Below are 20,763 nucleotides of genomic sequence, written 5' to 3'. Positions count from 1 at the left end.
ATGTGGTGGAATTAGCAAGAGAATTATAATTAGAACTGGAATCTGAAGATATTATTGAATTGATGCAATATCATAATAAAATTTAATTAACGAGGGGTTGTTTCTTATGGGTGATCAAAAAAGGTGGTTTCTTGGGAGTTCTTTTTGTGGCTCAGTGGGTTAAAAACCCAATTGTATCCATGCGGATGTGGGTTCAATCCCTGGCCTCGCTCAGTGGGTTGAGGATTTGGCATTGCCATGAGCTGTGGTGTAGTTGAAGATGTGTCTCAGATCCTGCATTGCTGTGGCTGTGGCAGTGAGGCTGTGGCAGTGAGGCTGTGGCTAGCAGCTGCAGCTCTTGTTCTACCCCTAGTCTGGGAAATCCCATATGCCACAAGTGCAGGTCTAAAACAAACAAACAAAAAACCTGTGGTTTCTTGAAATGCAATATGCTCCTGGGGAAGATTTTGTGAAGATTGTTGAAAAAATAACAAAAGGATTTAGAACATTACAAAAACTTAGTTTACAAAGCAGCAGTGAATGACAAAGTTCTACAGGGTAAAATGCTGTCAAATGGCGGTATGTGCTACAGAGAAATCATTTATGGAAGGAAAAGTCTTTTAATGTGGCAAATTTCTCTGTTGTCTTATTTTAAGAAATTGCCACTGGCACTCCAACATTTAGCCTTCATGATCCTGATTAGTCAGCAACATTCAACATCAAGGAAAGACCCTCTACCATCAAAAATTTTCCTGATGTCAGTCTTTCAAAGAGAAGGACAGTAGTAGGACCCCTTCAAAAATCTTCCAAATGTTATGGTTCTCTCCCCATGAGTGAGGACATTTGGATGAGGAAGAAAAGCTATATATTTTTGTTTCACCAACATGGTATTTTGACAACCTGTAGCCTGAGAGAAAAGTCTCCCACACAGCAGACGGATAATTATTCTTCTCATCTCATGTTTGCTAATAAATGGGATTATACATGAAATTGAGAGTTGGAGAGAAATTTTGTAATATATACTATTATGAAAGAAATCACTTATTTCCCTCTCAACTTTTCCTGATTAGAAACTTGCTCTAATAGTTTGTATCCATTAAGGGATTGTTTTTTATTGATTTTTACTAGTGGGATACTCAGATAGGTAAATCTCCCTAATCCTGACATGAAAAAAATCCCATTTTCTAGGAATGGGAATCTGCACTAGAAGGGACTCTTCTTTTAAATCTTCTTTTTGAGAATCTTTTTGGGTCTCCTTTCCATCAAACTCATTGCTTTCTGTTGCTTGAGGAACAGCATATTCCTGGGAGGATGGCAGTTCTACTTCCCTGTTCATTGGGCTCTTTCCACATGAGAAACTGGAGTAACTTGAAAGTTAACAAATCAAATGAAGGCTCTATATCTGTAATAAAATCATTTTGAGTCTCATTTTTAAAATTTTGAGAGCATTGTTAGCTGGATTACTTCCTTCTTTAGCAGGAGAAGTCATCCTGTGACCTATTTACGAAAAAGAATACAAAGATCTATTAAATTGAGGAATGTCTACTTCATATAAAACCAAAAAGAATGTGAATGTGTTAATTCTGAGATTGTTCACATCTTTAACATCAGAGTCAGTTTCACTAAAATAAGGGAAAATAAAAATTGAGGGCAAATATGACTCCTATTAAATAGGTGGTCTTATTACTTAATTCTGGAACTTGCATAATTTGGAATAACATAAAATTTCATAATATAAATTTGGCTAAAGCAAATGTTGTTCCCAGTAGAAATCCCAATTATTCTCTTTAGGATGGTATGTTAAATATAATTTTTATTTAACAAATAGATTCAAATTACTGACTTGATATATATAAATGAGAATAAAATTGAAGATAGGTTTTTTAATCATGAGTATACATGTTTAAGAGAGAATCAAGACCTATGTGAAAATTAAATAGTTGACTTTGTATGAAGAACAAGGTATTCTTCCATTGGAATTTTTCATTGTTTTGTTCTCTTATCTGTTATTTTAAAGCACTATGTATGCAGAGAGCAACAACTATGAATTACATAGGAAGGCAAGGCAGAGTAGGTAAGAAAGTAGAAAGCCAAATAGTGAACTCCAAACGTTGAGTCATTTATTAAAATACATTTCAAATTACCATTTCCTTTTCATTTTCACTGCCTCAGCACTAATCTGACAATTATAGCATGCTTCCTTTTTTTGCTAATTGTATCTGAATTCCCTGGTTCCAAATTCTCAGCTCACTTCTCATACCTATTTCTTTACACCACCTACCTGCTCAAACACCTTCAGTAGATACTAATTTTCTGAACCATATATTTCCCATCCCTCATTATGAGGGGACTTGAAACATTCTGAGTTGGAAGATTTCTTCAGAGCTAGAAGGATGGGCAGGAAAGTTTCCTACTGAAGACAATGATGGAAGGGCAGATGCAAGTGGGCAGAAAACAAAACTGGAGTAACTTGAAAGTTAACAAATATTACTTCTATTTTTTATGGCTAGATTTTGTCTGTTTATTTGTTTTTAATTGTTATTTACCCAATACAATTTTTTTTCTATTGTACAGCATGGTGACCCAGTTACACATAAATGTACACATTCTATTTTCTCACATCATCATGCTCCATCATAAGTCACTAGATATAGTTCCCAGCACTACACAGCAGGATCTCATTGCTAATCCACTCCAAAGGCAATAGTTTGCATCTATAACCACAAGCTCCCCTTCCACTCTACTCCCTCCCCCTCCCCGTTGGCAACCACAGTCTATTCTCCAAGTCCATGATTCTCTTTCCTGTGGAAAGGTTCATTTTGTAGTATGTTAGATTCCAGATACAAGTTATATCATATGGTGTTTTTCTTTCTCTCTGACTAACTTCACTGATGATGAGAGACACTCGTTCCATGCATGTTGCTGCAAATGGCATTATTTCATTCTTTTTTATGGCTGAGTAGTATTCCATTGTGTATATATACCACACCTGCCTCATCCAATCATCTGTCGATGGACATTTGGGTTGTTTCCATGCCTTGGCTATTGTGACTAGTGCTGCAATGAACATGTGGGTGCATGTGTCTTTTTTAAGGAAGTTTTGTCCAGATATATGCCCAAGAGTGGGATTGCTGGATCATATGCTAGTTCTGTGTATAGATTTCTAAGGTACCTCCATAGTGTTCTCCATAGTGGTTGTACCAGCTTACATTCCCACCAACAGTGCAGGAGGGTTCTCTTTTATCCTCACCCCTTCCAGCACTTGTTATTTGTGGACATATTAATGATGGCCATTTTGACTGGTGTGAGGTGGTATCTCGTGGTAGTTTTGATTTGTATTTCTCTAATAACCAGGCATGTTGAGCATTTTTTCATGTGCTTGTTGGCCATCTGCACATCTTCCTTGGAGAAATGTCTATTCAGGTCTTTTGCCCATTTTTCCATTGGGAGGTTGGCTTTTTTTGCTGTTGAGTTGTATAAGTTGCTTGTATATTATAGAGATTCAGCCTTTGTCAGTTGCATTGTTTGAAACTATTTTCTCCCATTCTGTAAGTCATCTTTTTGTTTTCTTTTTGGTTTCCTTTGCTTTGCAAAAGCATGTCAGTTTGATTAGGTCCCATTGGTTTATTTTTGCTTTTATTTCTGTTGCTTTGGGAGACGGACCTGAGAAAATATTCATGATGTTGATGTCAGAGAGTGTTTTGCCTGTGTTCTCTTCTAGGAGTTTGATGGTGTCTTGTCTTCTATTTAAGTCTTTCAGACATTTCTAGTTTATTTTCATGCATGGTGTGAGGGTGTGTTCTTGTTACGCTGATTTATTTGCAGCTGTCCAAGTTTCCCAGGAATACTTTCTTAAAGGGCTGTCTTTTTCCCATTTTAATCTCTTGCCTGCTTTGTCAAAGATTAGTTGACCATAGGTGTCTGGGTTTATTTCTGGGTCCTCTATTCTGTTCCATTGGTCTGTCTGTCTGTTTTGGTACCAGCACCACACCATCTTGATGACTGTGGCTTTGTAATACTGCCTGAAGTCTGGAAGAGTTTATGCCTCCTGCTTGGTTTTTGTTTGTCAGGATTGCTTTGGCAATTCTGGGTCTTTTGTGGTTCCATGTAAATGTTTGGATTGTTTGTTCTGGTTCTGTGAAAAATGTCCTGGTTAAATTGATAGGGATTGCATTGAATCTGTAGATTACTTTGGGTAGTATGGCCATTTTTTAATATTAATTTTCCAGTCCAGGAACATGGACTATCTTTCCATTTCTTTACATCTTCTTTAATTTTCTTGATTAATGTTCAATAGTTCTTGTCATATAAGTCCTTTACCTCCTTGGTCAGGTGGATTCCCAGGTATTTGATTTTTTGGGGTGCAATTTTAAAAGGTATTGTATTTTTGTATTCCTTTTCTAATATTTCATTTTTAGCATACAGAAATGCGACTGATTTGTGAATGTTAATGATTTGTTGATCAGTTCAAGTGGTTTTTGAGTCCTTAGGTTTTTCTATATATAGAATCATGTCATCTGCATACAGTGACAGTTTTACCTCTTCTCTTCCTATTTGGATGCTTTTTATTTCTTTTATTTCTCTAATTGCTGTGGCTAGGACTCCCAATACTCTGTTGGATAACAGTGGGGAGAGTGGGCATCCTTGTCTTGTTCCAGATTTTAGTGGGAAGGCTTTCTGCTTTTATCTATTGAGTATTATACATGCTTTGGGTTTGTCATAAATGCCTCTGATTATGTTAAGGTATGTTCCTTCTATACCCACTTTGGTATGAGTTTTTGTCATGAATGGATGTTGGACTTGTCAAATGCCTTTTCTGCATCTGTTGAGATGATCATGTGTTTTTTGACTTTTCTTTTGTTAATGTGGTGTATGAAGTTGAATGATTTGCATATGCTGAACCATCCTTGTGCACCTGGGTTGCATCCAACCTGGTCATGGTGTATGATCTTTTTGATATGTTGTTGGATTCGGTTGGCTAGAATTTTGTTGAGAATTTTTGTGTCTATATTCATCAAATATATTGGCCTATAGTTTTCTCTTTTGGTGGTATCTTTGTCTGGTTTTGGATTTAAGGTGAGGGCAGCATCATAGAATGTCTTTGGGAGTGTTCCTTCTACTTCAAGCTTTTGAAAAAGTTTAAGGAGAATGGGCATCATTTCCTCTTCAAATGTTTGCTAGAATTGGTCTGTGAAGCCATCTGGCCCTGGACTTTTATTTATAGGGAGTGTTTTTATGACATATTCATTTTCATTTCTAGTGATTGTTCTGTTCAGTTGATCTATTTCTTCTTGATTCAATTTTGCAGGCTGTTAGTCTCTAGAAAGTTGTCCATTCCTCCTAGGTTTTCATATTGTTGGCATGTAATTGTTCATAGTATTCTCTTATGGTTTTTTGTATTTCTTTAGTATCTGTTTTGACTTCTCCTTTTTAATTTCTAATTTTATTTGGTTTTTTTCTCTCCTCTTTTTGGTGAGACTTGCCAGAGATTTATCAATTTTTTTTTTAACTTTTCAAAGAACCAGCTATTGGTTTTACAGAATTTTTTCTATTGGTTTTTTTTGAAACTCTATTTTATTGATTTCCTCTTTGATCTTTATGATTTCCTTCTTTCTGATGACTTTAGGTTTTGTTTGTTCTTTGTTTATTTCATTTAGATGGTGGGTTAAGTTGCTGATTTGAGATTTTTCTTCTTTTTCAAGGAAGGCCTTTATTGCTATGAATTTCCCTCTGTGTCCTGTTTTTGCTGCATCCCATAGATTTTGTGGTTGCGTCTTCATTATCATTTGTCTTGAGGTATTTTTCTAATTTCCTTCTTGATTTTCCTATTGACCCATTGGTTTTTTAGTAGCATGTTGTTTCATCTCCATGTAATAGGTTTTTCTCATTGTTTTTCCCTCTGGTTGATTTCTAGTTTCAAGCCATTTTGGTCAGAGAAGATACTTGAAATCATTTCTATACTCTTTGTTGAAGTTATCTTTGTGTCACAGGATGTGATCAATTCTTAAGAATGTTCCATGTGCACTTGAGAAGAATACATATTATGATGTTTTTGGATATAATGTCCTGAAAATGTTAAATTTTCCATTGTGTAATTTAGGATCTCTGTTGCCTTATTTATTTTCTGTCTATAGAATATGTCCATTGATGTGAGTGGGGTGTTAAAAATCTCTTGCTATGATTGTATTTCCATTAATTTCTCCTTTTGTCTGTTAGTATTTGTTGTAGGTATCTGGGTGCTCATATGTATTGATGATTGTAATATCCTCTTCTTGAATGGATCCTTTCACCATTAAATAGTGTCCTTCTTTATCTTTCTTTATGGCTTTCATTTTAAAGTCTATTCTGTCTATATGAGTATTGCAACTCTTGCTTTCCCCTCTTGTCTATTGGCATGAAATCTCTTTTCCCATCCCCTCATTTTCAATCTATGTGTGTCCTTTGGCCTATGGTGAGTCTTTTATAGGCAGCAGATTGAAGGCTTTTGATTTTGTAATCCAATCTGCCACTCTGTATCTTTTGATTGGAGCATTTACCACATTGACATTTAAGGCGATTATTATTTTTTTTTGTGAAAGTGGATTTATTTATTTATTTTTTATTATTTTCCCACTGTACAGCAAGGGGATCAAGTTATCCTTACATGTATACATTACAATTACATTTTTTTCACATTATTTTTACTTTTCCTTCTGGAATTCCTATTATTAGTAGATTGGTCTTATTTATACTATTCCATAGGTGTCTTATATTGCTTTCATGTTTTTTTTTTCCTTTGATTTTCTGTCTGATGTCCTGGGTTATTTCCATTATTCTATCTTCCATGTCACTAATTCATTCCTCTGCAGTATTCATTCTGCTCTTTACTGCCTTTGGCTCAGTTTGTATCTCTGCAAATTAATTTTCTAGTTTTACTTAGCTCTTCCTTATATTTTCCATTTCCTTTCTAAAGGAATCTGCATCACTGTTCATATCTTCTCTTAATTCCTTCAGTATTTTCACCATCTCCCTTTTGAACTCAGTGTCTGTCAGAGTACAGAGGTCTGTTTCACTGTTTGATGCTTCATGTGAATCCTGTTCATTTACCTAGGAAAGGTTTCTGAGCTTCTTCATCTTGCTTATGTTTTTATTTTTCTGTGAGTTTAGGGAAGCCAACCTGTAGTCATGGAGTGTTACTTCTATGCAAGGGCACCCTTTTTAATTTTGTGGGGTTTTATTATTTATTTTTGGTTTGGCAGTGTGAATGTTTGCTGTCTCTTTCTTTGCTGTGGGCAGGCATCCCAGGATGCTCAGTGTGTTTTCAGGGAGAAGGAGGCAATGGGTACATCCAGCAGTCAGTTCCTGGTTGTTGGGCTCTCAACAGCAGCAAGGACCTGCAGGAAGTTGGCACAGGATACTTCTAGTTGCAGGGCCCTGGGAAATGTTAATAAGCTCTAGTCAGATCTTCAAGGTGACCAGAGCATTTGGCAGTAGCAGAAGCAGGGTGCATGAGTTCCCAGAGGAGTGAGAGCAACCACAGCTTGTGTTTGATTGTAATGGCCTCCCCTGAGGTTATTGGAACCACCACAGGTGGTGCCTTTTCAGGGACCCCTGTTGGGAGAAGGACATGCCCACCTCTGGAGTCAGTGATAACTGTGGTGGTTTACCCCTGCCACATGTAGACCATGCATGAAGCAACCTGTCTCACTTAGCCCACATACGAGGTGATGCAAAGGCTGCTCCTAGTTGCAGGATCCTGTGAAGTGACAGAGATCAGGCATGTGGGTACTGCCTGGAATGTTTGGCATTGGCAGCAGCAGGGCTGGTGTGTTCCCAGGGGTGACAGCACCAACAGGTGGTGTTCGGTCACAATGCCCTCCTCTGTGGTGTACTTGAGGTGAGTGGGACTGCAAGAGATTTTTTTCAGGTATCCCCTGTGGCAGTGGGCCACGCCCACCTCTTGAATCAGGGATAACTGGCAGTTTGCCTCTGCCAACTGCAGACCTGTCAATAGGCACCCTGTCCCACTTAGCCCAAGCAGGAGGTGCTATACCAGCTGTTCCTAGTTGTAGGGTCTTGGGAAGGGACAGTGATCAAAGGTCTGAGTGGCACCCAGAGCATTTGGCAGTGGCAGCTGCAAAGTGGGTGTGTTCCCAGGGGAGTGAGAGCAATAGCATATGATGCTTGTTTGCAGTGGCCTCTTTCTTTCTTTTTTTGCCAACTCCTGAGATGATTGGGATCACAGGTGGAGCCCAGTGGTGGCAAACCATGCCCCCAGTGGTGGCAAACCATGCCTCCCTCTGGCCTCAGAGATGACCACCACAGTCTGTCCCTGCCACCTGTAGCTCATGCAGAAGGTGCCACATAGCACTTAGCTCCCTGATGCCCTTAGCCCACCTTAGAGGTTCCTGGCCACTAGTAGCCTGCACAGGAAGAGCCCAATCTGCCCTAAAGGAGCAAGAGGCTTCTCACAACCCTTAGCACCAGAGCTGCCCTGCCCTCTGAGAGAGCCCACAAGCATGTGCATGCTTGATGCATTGAGTTTCCTGTGGTGATCTGCCCCCCTCCTCTCCCCTCCCCTCCCCAACAATGTCTCTTTGCCTACCCTGCAGGTCAGGACATTCTCGTGGGTTCCCTCCACTGTGACACTCCTCTCCTCAGCCCATGGAATACTGCTACCCCACCCATGGTGCACTGATCCTTAGCCCCTCAGGCTGTCCCCACACAGCCAGCCCCAGTCCTCTCCCCAGGACTGACCTCCAGAGCCTGAGACACATTGCCTAGCCCCAGCCCCCACCTGAGCATCTCAGACTGTGGTGTCCAGGCTGGTGGTTCAGGTGATCTGTGCAGCTCTCACTCTGCCTTGCTGTCCTCAGTCCAGCTGGTGCACTTTTCTCAGTGACTTTGAGGTCCAGCTGACTCTGCTGATTTTTTGTCAGTTAGGTGGCTTCCCAGGATGTGGGTTCCTTTTCTCTTTCACAGCTCCCTCTCAGAAATACTAATCCCACCCTGATTACTTTTCTCTCTCTTTTCTTTTTATTTTGTTCTACCCTGTTATGTCAAGAGTTTCTTGCCCTTTTTGGAGGTTTAAGTTCTTCTGCCAGCATTCAGTTGATGTTCCGTGTGAGTTGTTTTACATGTAGATGTGTTTATTTGATGTGTTTGTGGGAGAAGGTGAGCCTGATCTCTTACTCCTCTGCCATCATGCTCTGCCTCCTATGGCTAGTTTTATGATCTAACCTAGACAGAATTTATGGATAGGTCAGATGGATTTAAAGATGTGAAGTGGCAAAGGCTTTTATCTCATACTGCTGTCTTCAGATGCTCTCCATAATCTGGCTCAACTTCCTCTGTTCAAATTTCCCTGATTCACAAAACATGTTTTTTCTGTTCTTTTATTATTATTTATTTTTTGTCCATGCATATAGCATGTGGTTTGTAAATTCCTGGGCCAGGGATAAAACCCATGGCACAGCAGTGACAACACTGGATCATTAACCTGCTGAGCCACCAGAGTACTGCTTTTTTTTTTCTAATACTGCTGGGTTTTTAATATTTTATACTCACATTTAATGTATAATTTAACCATTAAGTATTTTTTTCAAAATTTGATATTAAGTATAACTATTTTTCTCTCAGATTTTATTATTTATTTATTTATTTACTTACTATCTTTAACTCAGGACAGTGATCACAATGAGATTGTATTCTCTATGTTCCACTCTCCAATAATATTCTAAGTCATGGAACTGTACATTCTCTATCTTCCTGTACTTTAAGCCTACAATATTTTGGCTTCTGTTACCATGTGATAGTTTGTTGCATTTCTGGTTCTTTTATCCTTACATAATTTGACTTTTTACCTTTTTTTGTTTACTCTCTCTAACATTTAATGTAGGCATTCCTCAAGATTTATTTCCTGATCCTCCAGTCAACTTTTTCTTTTTCCTTTCTTCAGTGCCTTTCACATCCCCCAATTTCACAGAGTAGGTCCTTGTTGAGTTTGGCTTAACTTGATCTGTTCAGAATTAATTACTGAAGCTCTATATCAAGACATCTCAGCATCAACAGATTTATAATTAAGGTAAGAAAATAAACAGAGTTGATGCATTAGAGGATGTGTAAAGTAACCAAATTAAAATCATTACTTTGAAGATAAAGACTGTATGCATCTCATTAAGGCTGAGATCTAGTAATTTTGTGGAAACTGAAGTTCCTAATAATCATCTAGAACTTGTCAGATGCATGTTGAAAACAAATCAAGATATTTTCATAAAACAAATGGAGACTAGTCAGCTCCTAGAATTTCTACCTTCAAATAAATCACCTATTCTGCTTTGCTTTTTAGTAGGGTCTTAAACTTCCACATTTCAGGAGAGATGAACAATTCATTGTTCCCTTCTACATTATGCACTTGGAAATTTATATAAGGTATAACAGTTTAAACTCTATTATATATCACAAATAATCATTAGAATATATTAAGACGGATTGCTAAATAGAGTATGTTATATCTGAAGGCTTTTTGTCCCCTGTAAAGAAGTCTCATTAGACATTTATAGGAAATTCCATCCAAAAGTCAGAGAATACACATTATTCCCAAGTGCACATGGAACATTCTCTAAGATTGATCAAAACCTGGGCTACAAATCCAACCTTGATAACTTTAAGAAAATTGAAAGCATCTCAAGCATCTTTTCCAACCACAATTCAACTGGAAATCAACAAGGAAAAAACTGCAAAAAACACAAACACGTGGAGACTAAACAACATGTAACTAAACAACCACTAGATCACTGAAGAAATCAAAGAGGAAATTAAAAAATACCTAGCAGAAAATGACAACAAAGAGATGACACTCCAAAACCTGTGGGATGCAGCAAAAGCCGTTCTAAGAGGAAAGTTTATAGCAATGCAAGCCACCCTCAGGAAACAAGAAAAAGCTCAAATAAACAAGCTAACTTTATAGGTAAAGCAGCTCGAGAGAGAAGAACAGACCATACCTAAAGTTAGTAGAAGCAAAGAAATCATAAAGATCCGAGCAGAAATCAATGAAATAGAAACAAAGAAAACCATAGAAAAGATCAATGAAACAAAAAGCTGGTTCTTTGAAAAGTTCAACAACATTGATAAACCCTTAGTCAGACTTATCATAAAAAAAAGAGAGAAGGCTCAAATCAATAAAATTAGAAATGAAAAAGGAGAAGTAACAACGGACATCATAGAAATGCAAAGGATCCTAAGAGACTACTACATGCAACTATATGCCAATAAAACAGAAAACCCAGAAGAAATGGACAGATTCTTAGAAAAGTACGATCTTCCAATACTAAACCAAGATGAAATAGAAAAGATGAATGGACCAATCACAAGAATTGAGTTTGAAACTGTGATTAAAAAACTTCCAACAAACAAAAGTCCAGGACAAGATGGCTTCACAGGCAAATTCTATCAAACATTTAGAGAAGAGATAACACCTCTCCTTCTGAAATTATTTCAAGAAAATGCAGAGGAAGGGATACTCCCAAACTCATTCTGTGAGGCCACAGTCACCCTGGTACCAAAACCAAAGATACCACAAAAAAAGAAAACTACAGGCCAATTTCACTGATGAACTTCAATGCAAAAATCCTCAACCAAATACTAGTAAACCGCATCCAACAATACATTAAAAGGATTGTACATCATGATCAAGTGGGATTTATCCCAGGGATGCAAGGATTTTTCAATATTCTCTAATCCATCAGTGGGATACACCACATTAACAAACTGAAGAATAGAAACCATATGATCCTCTCAATAGATGCAGAAAAAGCCTTTGACAAAATCCAACACCCATTTCTGATAAAAACCCTTCAGAAAGTGGGCATAGAGGGAACCTACCTCAACATCATAAAGGCCACAGTGAACATCATTCTCAATGGGGAAAAGCTGAAAGAATTCCCACTGAGATCAGGAACAAGACAAGGATGCCCGCTCTCGCCACTACTCTTCAACATAGTTTTGGAAGTCCTGGCCATGGCAATCAGAGAAGTAAAAGAAATCAAAGGAATCCAAATTGGAAAGGAAGAAGGAAAACTATCCCTATTTGCAGATGACATGATACTATACCTAGAGAATCCTAAAGTCTCTACCAGAAAACTGTTAGAGCTCACCATGAATTTGGCAATGTTGCAGGACACAAAGTTAATACACAGAAATCAACTGCCCTTCTATATACTAACAATGAAAAAGCAGAAAGAGAAATTAGGGAGGCAATCCCATTTACCACCACATCCAAAAGAATCAAATACCTAGGAGTAAACCTACCTAAAGAGACAAAAGACCTGTACTCTGAAAACTATTTGACGCTGATGAAAGAAATCAAAGACAACGCAAATAGATGGAAAGACGCACCATGCTCGTGGATTGGAAGAGACAATATTATCCAAAAGACTATACTACCCAAGGCAATCTACGGATTCAGTGCAATCCCTATCAAATTACCAAGGACATTTTTCACAGAACTCAAACAAAATATTTTAAAGTTTGTTTGGAAGCACAAAAGACCCAGAATAGCCAAAGACTTCCTGAGAAAGAAAAATGGAGCTGGCGGAATCAGGCTCCTGGACTTCAGACTATACTACAAAGCAACAATCCTCAAAACCATACGGTACTGGCACAAAGACAGAAATATACATCAGTGGAACAGGATAGAAAGCCCAGAATTCAACCCACGCACCCGCAGCCAACTAATCTATGACAGAGGAGGCAAGGATATACAATGTAGAAAGGACAGCTTGTTCAACAAGTGGTGCTGGGAAAACTGGACAGCCACATGGCAAAGAATGAAATTAGAACACTCCCTAAGACCATACACAAAAATAAACTCAAAATCGATGAAAGACCTAAATATAAGACCAGACACCACAAAACTCTTAGAGGAAAACATAGGCCAAACCCTCTCTGACATAAATGACAATAACATCTTCTCAGATCAACCTAAATGTCCATCAACAGAGGAGTGGATCAAGAAGATGTGCTACATATACAAAATGGAATATCACTCAGCTATTAAAATGAATGAAATGCCAGCATTTTTAGCAACATGGATTGACCTAGAAATTATGCTAAGTGAAGTCAGCCATACAAAGAGATACCAACATCAAATGCTTTAGCTGACATGGGGAATCTGAAAAAAGGACAGACTGAACTTCTTTGCAGAACAGATACTGACTCACAGATATTGAAAAATTATGGTCTCTGGAGGAGACAGTTTGGGGGGTGGGGGATGTGCTTGGGTTATGGGATGAAAATCTTGTGAAATTGGATTGTTATGATCATTATACAACTATAGATGTGATAAATTCATTTGAGTAATAAAAAAACAACACACATTAGCAGAGGTTGGTATTTTGTGAGGACAAGCCAATAGAAGGTCAGTGTACCACTGTTGGAGCATATTAATGTCTACTAACAATTCAGGGAGAGACCAAATGAAGTCAATTTGCTAGTTCTGTTTTAGCCCTTCTATACTGTAAATTTATTCTTCCATGTGGTAAGGCTTGCATCCAGATTTCTAGCATATACTAGAGTCACTGATGGCTTTGTGTAAATGTGTTTCTGCTCATCTGACTCTAGTATCAATCCATTTATATAACTCTGTGATGCCCAAATGCCTTGACCTCACATGTACCCATCAATAGAAAGGTTAGTGTGACTTATCCCAAAATTCTGGAGACTCCCACTCCTTCAAGAGGCTTACCTACTTTGGTGCTTTGGTTAGTCTGTCAGATTTGGCATTGTATTGTGCCTCCTCTGTGTACTGTTTGGTATAACCTGAGGTGTGGTACCAGAGGATACATAGAGTGGGAGATAATGTGATGATTTTTCCCATATCTCTGTATCCCAAATAAAGACTAGCCTTGTATTCTCCAACCCTGATATTGCTAACATTGCAACCAATTAGCCCATTAGATGTTAACTAGAAGTAATTAAAAATATGAACATTAGGAAAATGTTTATCAAGGGTACATTTTCTTCTAGAAGTATTGGGTGTATCTCAGTCCATTGGGAGCTTTGTTCTATTCCCCATGCGGGAATAGAAATATGTGAATATTAGTGACAGTTGGCTGCTTGTCCATTGTTTGGTTCCTTCATACCACAGGCTCACTTAATCTATAAAGAAAAATCTTTGTTTTTCTTGTGTTGCAAATGTTGAGCATGCTCTCCCATTCCTCATCAAGCATGATGTAGAGGCATTTCTGGAATTTTTGGCAAATTAATCTAGGTTGACTAGGCATAGGACTATTACCTCATGAAACTGACACTCCAGTAAGGCCAGATTTAAATTTATTCTGTAAATACATTTTCCACTGTAACAAGTCTCTGTTGCTGATTAAATTTTATGGTGCAGTTTTTTATTACCTTAAGTATAATAGAAATATCTGTCCATAGGTTAATTGGCTTTTACTCCAATAAGGACTTCACTTTTGGTAAGTGTCCAATAATCATAAGTTTCCTCTCTAGTATTCAATATCATTGAGCTGATTCTGGGTATGGCTTACAACAAACCCTATGTGTAGGCATTTACCTTTCCATTTGGTCATGATGCTTGAGGAAACAAAATTTGAGGTGGCCAAAACTAAGTCCTGTTCTTGGGGCACCAGTGTGAAAGCCAAAGTAATAAACTCATTTAGGTTATATAGTGCCAATTGTTGCCCAGAAACTGTAATACTGTCTCAATAGATAGGGCCAGAATATGGTGACGCCTAAATCCAAACAATCACATCTAATGTTGGGTCTCTTTTACCAATGTAAGAGGTTTGAGTTCCAGGAGCTTGTCTTTTTATTAATTGGGAGTCATTTACCCTTCTGAATTTCAAATATAATTCAAATATTTAAATGATTGGGAATGGTTGTGTATCTTACTTTTTTTATTACTCAAATGAATTTATCACATCTATAGTTGTATAATGATCATAACAATCCAATTTCCCAGGATTTCAATCCCATAACCCAAGAACATCCCCCCGTCCCCCAAACTGTCTCCTCCAGAGACCATAAGTTTTTCAATGTCTGTGCATCAGCATCTGTTCTGCAAAGAAGTTCAGTCTGTCCTTTTTACAAATTCCACATGTCAGTGAAAGCATTTGATGTTGGTGTCTCTTTGTATGGCTGACTTCACTTAGCATGATAATATCTAGGTCCATCCATGTTGCTGCAAGTGCCATTATTTCTTTCCTTTTAATGGCTTATTAATATTCCATTTTGTATATGTAGCACATCTTCTTGATCCACTCCTCTGTCGATGTATATTTAGATTGTTTCCATGTCTTGGCTATTGCAAATAGTGCTACAATGAACATTGGAGTACATGTGTCTTTGCGAGTCATTGTTTTCTCTGGATAGATGCCCAGGAGTGGGATTGCTGAATCACATGGTCGTTCTATGTTTAGTTTTCTGAGGAATCTCCATACTGCTTTCCACAGTGGTTGCACCAATTTACAAACCCACCAAGAGTGTAATAGGGTTCCTTTTTCTCCACACCCTCACCAGCACTTACTGTTTGTAGACTTTTTGATGATGGCCATTCTGGCTGGTGTAAGGTGGTACCTTGTAGTGGTTTTCATTGGCATTTCTCTAACAATGAGTGTTGTTGAACATCTTTTCATGTGTTTTTTGGCCATCTGTATGTCTTCTTTGGAGAACTATCTGTTTAGATCTGCCCATTTCTTGATGGGGTTGTTTGTTTTTTTGGTATGGAGCTGCAGAAGGTGTTTATAAATTTTGGAGATTAATCCCTTGACACTTGAATCACTTGCAAAGATTTTTCTTCCATTCTGTTGGTTGTCTTTTTGTTTTGTTTAGGGTTTCCTTTGCTGTGCAGAAACTTTAAAGTTTGATTAGGTCCCATTTATTTATTTTTATTTTTATTGTCAATACTCTAAGAAGTGGATCTGAGAAGATGTTGCAAGACCCATATATTTGCTGTCTTCAAGAGACCCACTTCACTTCTAGGGACACATACAAATTGAAGGTGAGAGGATAGAAGAAAATATTTCTTGCAAACAGGGATCAAAAGAAAGCTGGAGTAGCAATACTCATATCAGACAAAATAGACTTTAAAATGAATAATATTTTAAGGGACAAAGAAGGTCATTACATAATGATCAAAGGATCAATCCAAGAAGAAGATATAACAATTTAAAATATCTATACACCCAACATAGGTTCACCACAATATATAAGGCAACTGCTTACAACCTTAAAAGGACAAATCAACAATAACACAATAATAGTGGGGGACTTTAACACCCCACTTATAGCAATGGGCAGAGCAACCAGACAGAAAAAAAATAAGGAAACACAGGCTCTGAATGATGCATTAAACCAGATGGACTTATTAGATATTTATGGACAGTCCTTCCAAAAGCAACAGAATACACATTCTTCTCAAGTGCACATGGAACATTCTCTAAGATTGCTAATGTTAATCCGTTGTTAATCAAACAGCTTTCACAGCCCTAGAGAGTGCCACAAGTTATACAATTAAATTAGGACTCTCATTTTAATGAAAATCAAATATGAAAATAGACATTAAAAAATAACATGGGTTTCTTTTTTTTTTCCACTTACACTTTCATTTTATGGCAGTAAATATAATAGATGACATAATGGGGATTTTAAAATAAGGACTGTTGAGAGAACCTGAGGGATAATGGTCCCCAATTCCAGTTGATATTTATTGCATTAGATGCATGCCCTTATGGCATAAATTTATCATATTTTAATTTGAAATAAATGAGTAGACCATCAATAGAGAGAAGGTGATATATTCCTGTGTGTACACCTATACCAGACACAACACAATTGCAGGATTCCATGGACATGGGAACCATGATTTTGTTGCCCATAGCAAAGGAACACTCATCTGGGACTTTCATCTTTCCAAGGCTTAGCTACTTCCCTCTTGATCTTGATGATGACCTTGATATGGACCACTGACTCTGGGACCATTCTAAGCCTATGTTTGTTCATTTGTCCGTATAAGCCAAGCAAACAATCTAGCACTATTTAGAAAGATATCCTTGGAGTTCCCATTATGGCTCAGTGGAAGTTAATTTGACTAGTATCCATGAGATGCAGTTTTGATCCCTGGGTTTGCTCAGTCAGTTAAGGATCTGGAATTGCCATGAGCTGTGGTGTAGGTCACAGATGTGGCTCAGATCCCTCATTGCTATGGCTGTGGTGTAGGCTGGTGGCTACAGCTCTGATTCAACCCCTAGCCTAGGAAACTCCTTATGGTGCAGGGTGGCCCTGAAAAAGACAACAACAAAAAAGAAAAGTCATCCTTAACTACAGCCACCATACTTTGTTATACTAAAAGAACTGTAGTAAAAACTCAGATCTCTTGAGAGCCAGGAGATGGAACACATTACCCCTGGACATGGGAACACCATTTGGGGAATACCCAGGGTTAATTTTAATCTCTAACTTTAAACCCTACTTGATTGCTGTGTCTTTTCCTACCTGAGAAGTCCTACTCTAATCAGTTTTAACCACATGTACATTGGTAGATTACCTTAGCCCTGGTTTTCTATACCTACTGCCAATAAAGTATGTCTGGAAATAACACACCACATGCACAAAACAGAATGGCGTACAATATGAGTCCAATTGGGGACAATGGGAAACATGCTATTGGATATATGTGTTGGCCTATCCTACTAACATGTCCAGAGATATGAACACTGTACTTATCCACCTATCTCTACTACTGATAGCAACACCTCTTCTAAATAAGCTAGTTTCTGTGAGACTGCCAGTAACTCATAGGTGTCTTCTGAGTCCTTGGGCCAACTTTTACTTCAGACCAGATTAGACTTTCTATTATTAACTAATGCCCTAAAACAAACAAACCAATGGAATGCCACTATTCAATATTACAATCAAGATGCTCATGAATGGTGCAATTAAATTAAAAATACTATAATCCAAATCCACTAACAACAGCATCTATATGATTACAAGACTAAAATTATGATGCTGGAGTTTCCGTCGTGGTGCAGTGGTTAACGAATCCGACTAGGAACCATGAGGTTGCAGGTTCGGTCCCTGCCCTTGCTCAGTGGGTTGACGATCCGGCATTGCCGTGAGCTGTGGTGTAGGTTGCAGACGCGGCTCAGATCCCACGTTGCTGTGGCTCTGGTGTATGCTGGTGGCTACAGCTCTGATTCAACCCCTAGCCTGGGAACCTCCATATGCTATGGGAGCGGCCCAAGAAATAGCAAAAAGACAAAAAAAAATTATGATGCTTACTAACCTATGGATAACAATAAATGTGATCTCTACAAATAATATACACTCTTAAAATTGTTGGCCTCTTTTCTCATTAATAACGATGATCTCTCTTCGCATCCACTATACTTATTGAGGCAGGAATAAATTGCACCAAGCAAATATCCAAGGGCACATCACCATGAACCTCTTCCCAGGCTGCTAATCAACATAATACAAAAAAGTCCATATATACAACATAGTTTTACTTGGGTCAAGGCATGTTTTAAAAATAAGATGTCACAAATATTTGGGAATTCCTCCCCAATCTAACTTTAAAATATCAACAAATTTTACATAATACCAAATGAAAGCAGAATCTACAGCAATTGCAATGCTGGCTTCCCACAGTAAATTATCATCATTTGGGGGTATTATAGCAAAGACAATTCTTATCCAAAACATGTGTGATCCTACTGAGAAATATAACCTTTCTCTAAGATTTTCTCCACCTAAATTAAGAACTAATTTCTTATAAACTATTATAAAAATTTGCTAGGCTTAATGAAACCACCATTAGTAAGTATTTGGGAAATATTTGTGGGAGATTGTCCTTCAGTGTTCATTTTTGGGGATTCATTTGCTACATCTCCAAAAAAAAGTCACACACACACACACACACACACACACACACACACACACACAAATATCCCCAAACTTAATTCTTAGACTATTAAAGCTACACAAATGGCTTCTGTAGAAAGTATCACCTAAAATGGAGATGATGGAGTAGGTGCTCCCCATTGAAATAAAGCATATTGCAAAAAATAACTACATAGATGGATCAAATACATTATGCAATTAATGTACATTTTTGCACCAACTTGGCCCACCTTTGAGGATCCCAGAAGGCATTGTCCCCTGTTCATTTTTTAATTCAGTACATGAATAAACTTTTTTTATAAAACCACAAAGAGGACCTGTAAAACCTTTCTCATACCTATTGAATCACATCAATAGTAAATTTTTTTTTTTCTTTTTCAGCTGCACTTGCAGCACACGGAAATTCCTAGGCCAGGGATTGAATCTGAGCAGGAGTTGTGATGTTACCTATGCTACAGCTGCAGCAATGTTAGATCCTTAATACACTGCACTGGGCTGGGGATCAAACCTACACTTCCACGGAGACAAGCTGGATCATTAACCCAATGTGCCACAGTGAGAAATCCAATCAATATTATTTATTACTGGCAATTAGCCAGGGACTCAGTTACCAATGTGTGGCAATTCAACCAAGGATGAACATAGAGCTGATCACAAACAATATTTGCATACATACTCAGCCATTAAAATACATAAGATGCTGAATCTAATGATATGTTGACTTTGTAATTAGCTGGTAGCCTTACGGGGCTAATCTTGTAACTGACTATTTTTGCCATCTTTGGAATCCTTTCTTTCAACCTTTGTCATTTTAATTATGATGTGTTTTGGTGTGAGTCTGTTTGCATTCACTTTGTTTGGAACACTCTGCTTCTTATACCTGGATATCTGTTTCCTTCTTTAGGATTGGGAAGTTTTCATCCATAATTTCTTCAAATACATTTTTGATCCCCTTCTCTCTCTTACACTCCTGGAAACCCTATTATATATAAGTTGATATACTTTATATTAGCCCATAAATCTAGTATGTTTCTTTTTTTTTTCCATTTGTCTTTCTGTCTACTGTTCTGATTGGGTGACTTCCATTATTCTGTCTTCCAGATCACATATTCATTCTTCCATGTTGTTTAGTTTGCTATTCATTGCTTATAGATTGTTTAAAAATCTTGGCAATTTAACTGTCTAATTTTGATTGTTTCCCCTTTATTGTTTCTAGTTCCTTGTTACAATGATCTGCATTTCTATCAATAATCTTACTTAATCCCTTTAGCATTTTTATTATCTTTTCTTTGGAAACTCAAAGTCTAGCATATTGGTGAAGTTTATTCATTATTTGTTCTTTCAGGGAATTTCTTTTATTCTTTTATTAGGAGTAGTTCCTCTGCTTTTTCATTTTACTCAACTTTTTCTGCCTCTGTGAATTAAGGAGAGAAAGTTTTTCTACTGTGGTCTTGAAGACATTTCTTTGTGGGAGCATCACTGTGTAGACTGTGTGAGTCCAATATTTTTGGTGTGAGGGCTGTTTTTGGTATGGTTGCCAGCCACAACTTTCCTTAGAATGTGCTGGTCATTATCCTCTTGATATGGAGTATGGTTGCTGTTGTAGTGTCTAGGGCCTGCACTGGATGTTGGTTATGGCCTCCTCTTTGCTCCATGGCTGTCACAGCTCTGTTGGCAGTGGAGTCTGTTTCCATTCATTGGAGTAGAAGCCCTGAGGATCAGGTTTGATAAGGCTCCATTTCCTTTAAGTGTATGCTCTTTCTCAAAGGAGTTGAGTGCTGAAGCAAGTGACGCCTGTGTGGTCACAGCAAATCTATGACTGTCTGAGCAGGCATTTGTGGTTCTGCCCAGAAGCAGCTAAATGTTTTGTACCTTTCTCTGTTG

At 37.9% G+C, this 20,763-nt stretch overlaps 1 protein-coding gene across 1 annotated transcript; it reads right to left on the bottom strand.

Moving 5' to 3' along the window:
* Positions 1 to 745: 745 nt before the first annotated feature.
* Positions 746 to 1,468, bottom strand: CPXCR1 (CPX chromosome region candidate 1). Its single transcript, XM_085006975.1, is given in 5 exon segments — positions 746 to 1,069; positions 1,072 to 1,155; positions 1,157 to 1,363; positions 1,365 to 1,420; positions 1,423 to 1,468. Coding segments are annotated over 5 exon segments (717 nt in total).
* Positions 1,469 to 20,763: the final 19,295 nt, after the last annotated feature.

Source organism: Sus scrofa, chromosome X (genome assembly GCF_054392235.1).
Source record: "Sus scrofa isolate SSC_HxYL_T2T_F1_AM1 chromosome X, Sscrofa_HxYL_maternal_Yorkshire_Landrace_v2.0, whole genome shotgun sequence".
NCBI classification, from domain to species: Eukaryota; Metazoa; Chordata; class Mammalia; order Artiodactyla; family Suidae; genus Sus; species Sus scrofa.
The sequence above is the reverse complement of the archived record's forward strand: the minus strand, read 5'-3'. Positions and strand labels throughout refer to the sequence as shown.